Source organism: Cottoperca gobio, unplaced genomic scaffold (genome assembly GCF_900634415.1).
Source record: "Cottoperca gobio unplaced genomic scaffold, fCotGob3.1 fCotGob3_316arrow_ctg1, whole genome shotgun sequence".
Classification (NCBI taxonomy): domain Eukaryota; kingdom Metazoa; phylum Chordata; class Actinopteri; order Perciformes; family Bovichtidae; genus Cottoperca; species Cottoperca gobio.
In genome coordinates this window covers 201088-212433 of record NW_021166924.1, presented here as the reverse complement: position 1 = coordinate 212433, position 11346 = coordinate 201088, and the positions used below count along the sequence as shown (strand labels likewise).

Here is an 11346-nt window from a genome sequence, read left to right as displayed (position 1 = left end):
TGAACAGAAGGCCTGATCCCCCATGGTGTGGAGCTTGGTCCTAGTGGAGCGGAGGTTACGTGTGGAGGTTTGTGGTGAGAGGAGTTCCTTGAGGTAGGGAGGGGCATTTCCATGGATGCACTGATGGGTGAGTAGGGAGATTTGATATTCAATCCTGAATGCGATAGGTCGTTTGTGACCCTGACCAGAGCTGTTTCGGTGCTGTGGGCGGAACGGAATCCGGACTGGAATTTTTCAAAGAGGCAGTTGGCTTTGAGATGGTCCTGAAGCTGGGCTGCAACTATTTTTTCCATTACTTTTGATAAAAATGGCAGGTTGGAAATGGGCCTGTAGTTGGTGAGGACATCCGGGTCCAAGGTGGGTTTTTTGAGAAGTGGTCTGATGACGGCAGTTTTTAGATCAGATGGGACATGACCAGTCTGGAGCGAGTAGTTGATGACTTGGGTGATCAGGGGGCTTAGAGCACGAATGTTGGATTTTATCAGGGCTGTGGGAAAAGGGTCCAGGGCGCAAGTGGAAGGTTTCATCTCGTGGATGATGTCCTCAACCTCTTGCTGAGAGATCTCCAAGAAGACGCGAAGATGCTGGAAATTCCCAGGCTGTGGGTTGACAGTAGGGACAGACTGAGTGGAGGAGCTGGAGAGAAAAGAGCGGATGGTGTCGACTTTAGTCTTAAAGAAAGCAATAAAGCTATTGCACTGCTCTTCTGTGGTATCGAACAGTAAACATCAAAGAGACAAAAAAGAACGCAGAATATTTAAAGTTGTTTATTTGGCATTTATTTATTACACTATGACATATAAATATTAATAATATGCAGTTTTTATTACAGAACCAGGAATGTGCGCTCTTTTTCTGAATCTGTTTTAATATGTGATATAAAATATTTACTACTTTGTGAAAGAACATAAATGTCTTGATTGCTTGTAAATATGTTATTAACTTTGTTAAAGGTAATTAATTAGAGTAACACGAAGTTATATTTTGTTATAACTTTATCGCATCAGGAAACTGAATGTTCATCCTGATAAGTTTTCATTTAATTTTCACATTTTATAATATTAAGCATAAATACTAGTTAGTTTAAACCATCTTTTTATTTTTTTGGATAAAAAGAGAAGAGCTAAGATCACATGTTCAATGAGAACATATTTAATTCAAATATATCAGTAAAATAGGATTAAAGGGAATTAAATCTACCTCTGTATAGAATAATTTCTTCTGAAAATAAAAGACTAAATCATTTCTTTCCATGAACTGTCTCCATGTTTCCTTCTCTAGTCTCTAAAAAATCAAAATCAGTAAAATATATGTAAATATCAGTAAAATAAATTAACCATATCAGGAACATATCCAAAAATATTCGGAAATGATCTGACAAATATCAGTAAAATACATGAAAAGTAGGGATTTAGGGATATATCTACATAATATTAGAAGAAATATTGGCAACAAAAAAGAGTTATGTATTTGAACAAATATTGGTAAAACATTGATGAATATCAGTGAAATATCCCCCCCAAAACAATAAAATACCCAAAAATATCAGAATGCAAAAAATATCAAGTAAAATATTTTTTTATGTTTGTGTTAATTTTCTGGGGATCTTTTTCAGTGCCAATGTTTCCTTTTTAATATTTTAATTTCGATGCCAAAAAATGTGTGTCACTGTTCTAGCTACATAAACCTTTATATTTTTAGGATTTTTGTATTGTAAAAAATAAAGACTAAATGATGTCATGAACTTCTGGACGGCAGTCTGTCTTTTAATAAATAAATAATGTTGAATACTGCAGTGCTGGGAGTAATCCTGAAACTGAAACTTTAAAGCAGCTCTGACATTATAAATCTGATTATATACTCAACTTTTGTTCTTTGTTTTGTATTTAGATTATTCTTTCCTTTCTTTTTCTACATTTTCTCTTTTTTGTTTGTTTTTTTATCTCATTTGTAAGATATTATTTGCAAAATGTTGTGAATGAATCAAAAGAAATTAATAATAATTAGAAATCTCAAAATGTTTTGTTACTGAGCTCTGTGGAGAAAAGGTTTCCAGGTCGAGTCAGATTAAAGGTGTCGACCTGAGGAGATTATATTGTATCACCACTGTATTTACATTGAAAACAATATAATTTTATAAGCTGACCCTCAGAATCAGCTCGACAATTCTTCCTTTGGGAAAAAGTTGAATTTTAGATGATCAAAGCGCTGCAGGGGACGAAAAGCCTTCAGAGAAACTTTTACCCAATGCTACATTCCCTTCGACCGGAGAAATCATAAACGGCAGACAAAGTTCCTGAAAAACTTCTAGAATATTTTTTAAAGAAAGGTTCTAGAAAGAATTCTTGAAAAGGTTCCAGAAGGATTTCTGAAAAAAGTTTCTGAAAGATTTCCAGAAAAAGTTTTCAAAAAGGTTCTTGAAAAAGTTTCGTAAACAATTCTTGAAAAAATCCTAAAAAAGTTATTGAAAGAAGTTCTGAAAAAGATCTGAGAAATAATTATTCAAAACGTTCCTAAAACAAATCCAAAAATAATTCCTAAAAGAGTTCAGGAAAAAGTTCCAGAAGGATTTCTGAAAAAAGTTTCTGTACATTTTTTTGAAAAAGTTTTTAAAAAGGTTCCTGAAAAAATTCTGTAAACAATTCTTGAAACATTTTGTAGCCTTTATTCATTCAATAAAGAAACTTTCCAGTTTTTGCACCTGCATCAACTCCATACAAAATAGTTTAAAAAGTATTGTACAGAAGTAGAAGGCTGCAAATAAAAACAACAAAGAATAAATCCGGACGAGACTTTCAGGTTTCAGTTTAAATCTGCACGGATCCAGAGGAAATACTTTTAGTATTGAGACAGAGAGAAAACTTCAGTTCCATTCAGACTGCAAGAACAAAATCTTAATTCAATTGGTAATTAAGGATTTTGTAACCATGGTGATTTTTACATAAAAGTATGTATTTATACTGTGCTGGACTTCACCCCCACACACTAATATAATATTGGTTGCAGCTGCTTCGGCCAATCAAGCGCCGCATTAAATCAAAGAGCGCTTGTTGACCATAAATAGTAATTTTTTCTAGATCTGGGTACAAAAAGGTTTTACAGCTGCATAATACTTGGTACTGAGTTATTTCGGAGAAGCAGCCCTAATGACTCCGTGCAATAATGACTGCGTCCACTAATGAATGCGTGCACAGTGTTACGTCATTTCCTGTCACTTTTCGTGTGTTAGCTTTAGCTTTAGCAACAACATTTAGACTCCCTCCATTTTCACAACAAGTCAAATTTCACTGAGCTACAGACATGCAGCAGAAGAAGAAATCCAGTCTGAATGGAGCTGAAGGACTGAAGAATGCTGCACCACACACACACACACACACAGGGTCAAAGTTCAAGGTTTGGTCCAGACTAAGTGCTGCAAAGAAGCCGTGCGTCCTCGTTATTTCTCCGTCTTCATCTTGTTGTCGTACGTGCCGGCGTTCTTGTACGCTCCGACGTAGCCCGTTTTCTCCACCAGCTCCTCGCGGCCCTCGCGACCTTTGCCCCGGCCGCTGCCGTCGAAGCGCTCCTTGTGTGAGCCAGTGTAACGGGACGCGTCAGTCAGCCGGTCCAACGCCGGCGCCTTTGCCACTTTCTGATGGACCGGAAGTAAAAAAGACAAAGTCAAAGATTCCTGGAGTAATGTAACTCAAGTGTGTTATTATTATTATTGTTATATATGGTATATTTATTTATTTAAATGTATTGTTTTTGCATATTTTCTTTAAACCAGTTGCACTAAATGACAGATATTATTTTATGCAATTTAAGCAATAAAAAACACAATTTTCTATAAAGGAAAACAATCAGTATTATTTTCTATTTTGTATATTTACAATTGCTCTTTTCTAAAGCAAAAATATTTTTTTACGATAATATAAATATATATATATATATATATATATATATATATATATATATATACAATCAGTATGCACATAGATTGAATACATTCCTCTTTAAATTACAGTTTATTCTTCAACTTAAATTTATATTATTTTAATTTTAATTTAACCATAACAATATTTTTTCTTAAACTTTCTTCTTTACTATTGTGATTTGTTCTTTCTGTACATATTAATGAGAAGTCTGAGATCTTTGTTTGGGATTTAATTTAAAATTCTAAAATAATATTTCATTCTTATTTTAGTTAGATTTTCTCCACATGTTCCTACAGTCTCAGAAAGTCTTTATGTTATCTTATTATTATCCATAACAACAACTCTATTATTATATTTGTAACTTTATTTCCTAATGCTATCACTAACATTAACACTTTTCTATGAATAAAACCTGTTCATCTGTTCATTATAAACTCCTGATTTTGTCCTAATATTTGAAACGTATTGTTGTTTGTTTTGTTTACTTATCTTATCTAGGGAGACAGAGAGACAGTAAGACAGTTAGACAGGGAGACAGAGAGACAGTTAGACAGTTAGACAGGGAGACAGAGAGACAGTTAGACAGTGAGATAGTAGGACATTGAGACAGTGAGACAGTAGGACATTGAGACAGTAAGACAATGAGACATTGAGACAGTGAGACAGTAGGACATTGAGACAGTAAGACAGTGAGACAGTAAGACAGTGAGACAGTAGGACAGTGAGACAGTAGTACATTGAGACAGTAAGACAGTAGGACAGGGAGACAGAGAGACAGTTAGACAGTTAGACAGGGAGACAGTAAGACAGTGAGACAGTAGGACAGTAGGACAGTGAGACAGTGAGACAGTAAGACAGTGAGACAGTGAGACATTGAGACAGTGAGACAGTAGGACAGTGAGACAGTAGGACATTGAGACAGTGAGACAGTAGGACATTGAGACAGTGAGACAGTAGGACATTGAGACAGTAGGACAGTGAGACAGTAGGACATTGAGACAGTAAGACAGTGAGACAGTAGGACATTGAAACAGTGAGACAGTAGGACAGTGAGACAGTAGGACATTGAGACAGTAGGACATTGAGATAGTAAGACAGTGAGGCAGTAGGACATTGAGACAGTAAGACAGTGAGACAGTAGGACATTGAGACAGTAAGATAGTGAGACAGTGAGACAGTAGGACATTGAGACAGTGAGACAGTAGGACATTGAGACAGTGAGACAGTAGGACATTGAGACAGTAAGACAGTGAGACAGTAGGACATTGAGACATTGAGACAGTAAGACAGTGAGACAGTGAGACAGTTAGACAGTAGGACATTGAGACAGTGAGACAGTAGGACATTGAGACAGTAAGACAGTGAGACAGTAGGACATTGAGACAGTAAGACAGTGAGACAGTGAGACATTGAGACAGTGAGACAGTAAGACAGTGAGACAGTAGGACATTGAGACAGTAGGACAGTGAGACAGTAGGACATTGAGACAGTAAGACAGTGAGACAGTAGGACATTGAGACAGTAAGACAGTGAGACAGTAAGACAGTTAGACAGGGAGACAGAGAGACAGTTAGACAGTTAGACAGGGAGACAGTGAGACAGTAGGACAGTGAGACAGTGAGACAGTAGGACAGTAAGACAGTGAGACAGTGAGACAGTAGGACAGTGAGACAGTAGGACATTGAGACAGTGAGACAGTAGGACAGTAGGACATTGAGACAGTAGGACAGTGAGACAGTAGGACATTGAGACAGTAAGACAGTGAGACAGTAGGACATTGAAACAGTGAGACAGTAGGACATTGAGACAGTAGGACATTGAGACAGTAGGACATTGAGATAGTAAGACAGTGAGACAGTAGGACATTGAGACAGTAAGACAGTGAGGACAGTAGGACATTGAGACAGTAAGATAGTGAGACAGTGAGACAGTAGGACATTGAGACAGTGAGACAGTAGGGACATTGAGACAGTAGGACATTGAGACAGTGAGACAGTAGGACATTAAGACAGTAAGACAGTGAGACAGTAGGACATTGAGACAGTGAGACAGTTAGACAGTAGGACATTGAGACAGTGAGACAGTAGGACATTGAGACAGTAAGACAGTGAGACCGTAGGACATTGAGACAGTAAGACAGGGAGACAGTTAGACAGTGGGACATTGAGACAGTGAGACAGTAGGACATTGAGACAGTAAGACAGTGAGACAGTAGAACATTTAGACAGTAAGACAGTGAGACAGTTAGACAGTAGGACATTGAGACAGTAAGACAGTGAGACAGTAGGACATTGAGACAGTAAGACAGTGAGACAGTAGGACAGTAGGACATTGAGACAGTAAGACAGTAAGACAGTAGGACATTGAGACAGTAGGACATTGAGACAGTAAGACAGTGAGACAGTAGGACATTGAGACAGTAAGACAGTGAGACAGTAGGACATTGAGACAGTAAGACAGTAAGACAGTAGGACATTGAGACAGTGAGACAGTAAGACTGGAATTCCTTCACAGCTCGTTGTTCATCATAACTCAGAAACCTTGAAACTCTGAGCGATCGTTTGGTTTCACAGCTTCGCTGAGTTCATTGAAACATGTTGAAACATGACAAACAACCAGAGCTGCTAATTAAACTGACGGTTTATAACTATAATGATGAAGTCAAGCTCTTCAGATATTTATTTCTATGCAGCACAGAGGATACAGATATACTAATCTGACTGAAACACACATTTAGGATGATGGTCGCTTATTGAGAAACTATTTTGTGAACATGCGTGACGAGGAAAACACTCTATCTTGTCTGCTCTTGTGTAAGGTCAACAATCACAAGTACAGAACACTTTGATAGGTTTCAACTGAGTTCAAAGGGAAAAAAAACACTGACAACATATTTACATTTTAACAGCTTACTATACAACAATCTCAAAACTCTGAAGTCTATTTCCATGCAGATGATACAGTTTTATTCCACAGGTTAGTTTAAAGTCCAGGAGTCGTATGAACTTCCTGTCTTAAGTCTTAAGATAAGATAATACATTTCTGTCTTAAGTCTTCAACTTTTTCTGCAGGGCCCCCCTTTTGTAGATAAGAATATTTTCGAGCCCCGCCTACATCTTTAGCTTCCAAACTCCACTAAAATTTATTTTAAACATTGTATTTCATAAAACTGTAACTTATTACAAAACAAAATAAAGTGAGAAATCACCTTTACAGTGGAATTATTAAAAGTCTAACTGTGTAAAAGAGAGAAAAAACTAAAACCTGAACATTTTCTTTGCAAAAATTACACCTTTAATTACCACATCAAATACTCCCTCAAATCATCGGCATCAATGAATGTGACGTACGATATCAGTAAACAGTCTTTGTTACTGTCAGTCGCTTCATCCATGTGCAGAGCAAAGCGGCTGTCTCATAACTTGTCATTAAGCTGCTCCTCTATGTCCTTTACATAATCATTCATTAGTGGGCAACAGTTTATGAGTTTGTGCAGCTTGTGCTCTGGATGTTTTTTCTCCAAGTTGCGTCTTAAATTGTTTGGTTTCAAAATGTCACAAGCTAGTATTTCAGACACACAACACACTGTGGTCTCTCCGCGTTACCCACCGTTGTACTGGTGAAACCGGAGGCGATATACTATTCCTCATCATATTTTCTTGTCTGGACTTTTGCTTGAGAAGCTGGCACATTCTCTGCTTTGCGTTTAGCTGGGAGCCCTGTCACAAACTAGTCCATCGTATGGTAGCAGGGCTCAAGCATGCCTCATTAATTTGCCTTGCCGAGACCCCCCCTGCAATAGCTCTGCGCCCCCCTCCCCCCCACTATGGGAACCACTGAGTTAAGACTTAAGTTAAGATAAGAACTTCCTGTCTTTAGTCTTCAGTTCAGATAAGAACTTCCTGTCTTAAGTCTTAAGTTGAGATAAGAACTTCCTGTCTTTAGTCTTCAGTTGAGATAAGAACTTCCTGTCTTAAGTCTTAAGTTAAGGTAAGAACTTCCTGTCTTTAGTCTTCAGTTAAGATAAGAACTTCCTGTCTTAAGTCTTCAGTTGAGATAAGAACTTCCTGTCTTTAGTCTTCAGTTGAGATAAGAACTTCCTGTCTTAAGTCTTAAGTTAAGGTAAGAACTTCCTGTCTTTAGTCTTCAGTTAAGATAAGAACTTCCTGTCTTAAGTCTTAAGTTGAGATAAGAACTTCCTGTCTTTAGTCTTCAGTTAAGATAAGAACTTCCTGTCTTAAGTCTTAAGTTAAGGTAAGAACTTCCTGTCTTTAGTCTTCAGTTAAGATAAGAACTTCCTGTCTTAAGTCTTAAGTTGAGATAAGAACTTTCTGTCTTTAGTCTTCAGTTAAGATAAGAACTTCCTGTCTTAAGTCGTAAGTTGAGATTTGTGTTTTTTGGAATCACAAATAATTATTTTAGGTAAAAACTGGTCTCACATGATGTAGTCTGATAGTTTTTAGGTAACAGTTTCTCACCGTCACTCCAGCGTTGGTGGGCTCTCGGCCTTCCACTAGTTTGAAGATGGACTCCAGCGCCTCTTCTTTACTTTCGCCTTTGAACCTCTTCGGGGCCAACTCCTCCAGAGCTCTCTGAAACTCCTCGTAGGTGATGACCCGAGACGTCTTCTGCCTTCACACAGAAGCACAAAACCAACGACAGAAATCAATAAACTGTAGTTTGGCTGCGACAGTGAAACAGCTGCAGCTATGAACCTGATTCTGAGTTCTGGTATCCTGGTGGCTGTGCGTGCTGTCTGTGGATACTCGTCTGCACACTCACTTGACTTTGGAGAAGACGATGTCCACGTCGGTGCCGGAGACGTTCTTGCCGTCAATGATCTTGCAGTCTTTGCACAGTTTGGCCCAGTTCTTCCCGTTCAGCTCCTTCCCTGTGGCCTTCGTGTCTCCATGGACAGCAAACCTCTTAAAAGACGTCAGGAGCTGCTCCATGTCTGCACTGTCCGCACTGTCCACTATGACGAGAAAGTGTCTGCGGAACAAGACGAGAGAGAAGAGAAACGCATCTGACAGTAAGTTGTGGAGCACAACCCTCAGAACTGGAAATAAATTTACTAAATATTTTTTGTTTTTGACACAAAAAACAAAACAGACATTTCTTTCTTTCATGTGTGTGTGTGTGTGTGTGTGTGTGTGTGTGTGTGTGTGTGTGTGTCGGAGTGTGAGACATGACCTCACTTTGGTTTCTCAGGGTTGTGTGATTACACACGTTGATGCAATCCCTAACAGTGGTTGTCATGGTTATGACAGTGATGTTATTACGAATCCTGCTGTTGTTACACGCAGACAGAGTGTGTGTGTGTGTGTGTGTGTGTGTGTGTGTGTGTGTGTGTGTGTGTGTTGGTATGCACACACAGCGTCACAAACAGTATGTAACTCCGGTTCAAACGGGTTTATTCATACATCATATTTTCACCATGAACATGACAAATTGAGCAATCTGAGATTAGAAAACATTTTCAGGCTTCATGCAGGAAGTTCAACTTCAGTATTGAGTCCTAAAAGTATCATGAGCTTGAGAGTGGTTTCACGTTTTGTTAAATTCAGTAAATCCCCCGCTGGTGTATTTAAAAACGTTGGTTGCTAACTGAAATGAGACTGAACATCATCACACTAACATTAGCCACCGTTAGCTTAGCGGTGGTGGCGTGAAGTCATGTGACCTCCTGTAGTTCCTTTAGAGCCGGACGTTAGTATTTTCACTTCATATGTTGAAACAAAACCTACGCCCAGTGTGTGTGTGTGTGTGTGTGTGTGCGTGTGTGTGTGTGTGTGTGTTTGCACTCAGGTGTCAGATTCCAGACCGTCGAGACATTGAAAGTTTCGGTTCAGTGAGTAAAACTCTTCTGATGTAATCTATTTATTTAGTGTCTAACTTTAAATATGAATATAAATCTGACCTGCTGCCGTCATTAACCTGCTTGATGTTGTTTGTAGGACGATGGTTAGAAATTAAAGCTGTAGTGAGCAGCAGCTTGTAAAAACACGTTTATGATACACTCATCACATCAGATATAGAAATTAAACATCCAGACATGCTTTACTGTGATTGGCTCAGCTGTTTCAGAGTGATGACACCAGTGATTTGATTGGCTGAGAGAGTATTTATGAATCACCACACGCTCTGATCTACAATCACCTTCACTGAGCTGTTCAACACACATAGAACAGTACACACCTCTATCAACTACAAAGAGACGCACAACGACCACCAAGACACAAAAAACAACTATAAAGAGACACAAAGCGACCACAAAGAGACGCACAACGACCACAAAGACACAAAAAACAACTACAAAGAGACACAAAACAACTACAAAGAGACGCACAACGACTGCCAAGAGACGCAAAACAAGGAACAAGAAATAAGAAGAGATTTAAATGTGAAGTAATTTCCTTTTAAAAAAATGTGTGGTGGATCTAATTTATGTGTTTCATGTGGATTAAAATGTTAAATATTTGAAAAGTATTACATTTGAGAACAGAATTAGGTGTTGTGGTAGAATAGGTGGTTAATTGCATATAAACATATACAATAGATTAATTGTAATAACTATAATGTATTAAATGACTTGATCTTGACATGTTAATATGTAAAAATTCTGAGACCTGAAGGACATTAAACGTCATCAAATAATCAGATTAGATTCATTTTAATAATTAATAAGATGATTTATGTTCATGTATTTTTAATGTTTCCAGTCTGTGTGTGTTAAAGAGACTGTGTACTGTTTGGGTGTGTCAGTGTCAGTGTGTGTGTGTGTGTGTGCGTGTGTGTGTGTGTGTGTGTGCTGGTATGCACACACTGCGTCACAAACAGATGACTGACTGTTGATCCAAATATGACATCATTAATCATGAATACATGTTTTGTACATTAAATATTTTATGTGCATTTATTATGCCAACCTTATTATATATATATATATATATATATATATATATATATATAACTGTGAGTCACTTATTATTCAGTATTCATAAAATAAATCTCTGCATATGTAAATACAGATTAATTATTCGTCAATTTACTAAATAATAATTAGATAATGTTTGTGAAATATATTCCAGTTATTATATTGTTATATATTTTATAATAATAAATCTTCTTCAATGTGAAAGTTTGCATGTTTGAAACTGTAGCTGTAATTCAAACTTTTGTACAAACAGTTTGACTCAATAATTAAATATAATAATAAAGTAGTTGTGCAGAGACCTACCTGTCTCCTTCTGCTCTTCCGTCTCTCTGCGCCGGCCGCAGGATCACAATGAGCTCTGCAGCACTGAGCGCTTGTTATGGTCTGTTTACCCTGTCGCCATGACGACACCCGGTCCCACATCAGGGGAGGGCCGTAACAACCAAGGAGAGAGGGAGGAGGGGGGGAGAGAAGAGGGGGGGGGGGAGGGGG

At 38.0% G+C, this 11346-nt stretch overlaps 1 protein-coding gene across 1 annotated transcript; it reads right to left on the bottom strand.

The window, feature by feature from the left end:
- Positions 1-2645: 2645 nt before the first annotated feature.
- tppp3 (tubulin polymerization-promoting protein family member 3) lies at positions 2646-11276 on the bottom strand. The gene is made up of 4 exons (XM_029427394.1): positions 11158-11276; positions 8700-8909; positions 8396-8549; positions 2646-3631 (listed from the first exon to the last, which is right to left on the bottom strand). Exons 2-4 carry the CDS (start codon positions 8867-8869, stop codon positions 3437-3439), a joined length of 519 nt encoding a protein of 172 aa, XP_029283254.1. The 5' UTR covers positions 8870-8909; positions 11158-11276; the 3' UTR covers positions 2646-3436.
- Between the last annotated feature and the right edge of the window lie 70 nt (positions 11277-11346).

What these genes read in the sequence shown, in the direction of transcription:
- tppp3 (XM_029427394.1), bottom strand. Translation starts at nt 8,869, where the DNA reads ATGGAGCAGCTCCTGACGTCTTTTAAGAGGTTTGCTGTCCATGGAGAC. An exon ending in ATCGTCTTCTCCAAAGTCAA is followed by an intron (nt 8,550 to 8,699) that starts GTGAGTGTGCAG and finishes TTCTGTGTGAAG; the next exon opens with GCAGAAGACGTCTCGGGTCA. An exon ending in CCACCAACGCTGGAGTGACG is followed by an intron (nt 3,632 to 8,395) that starts GTGAGAAACTGT and finishes CCGGTCCATCAG; the next exon opens with AAAGTGGCAAAGGCGCCGGC.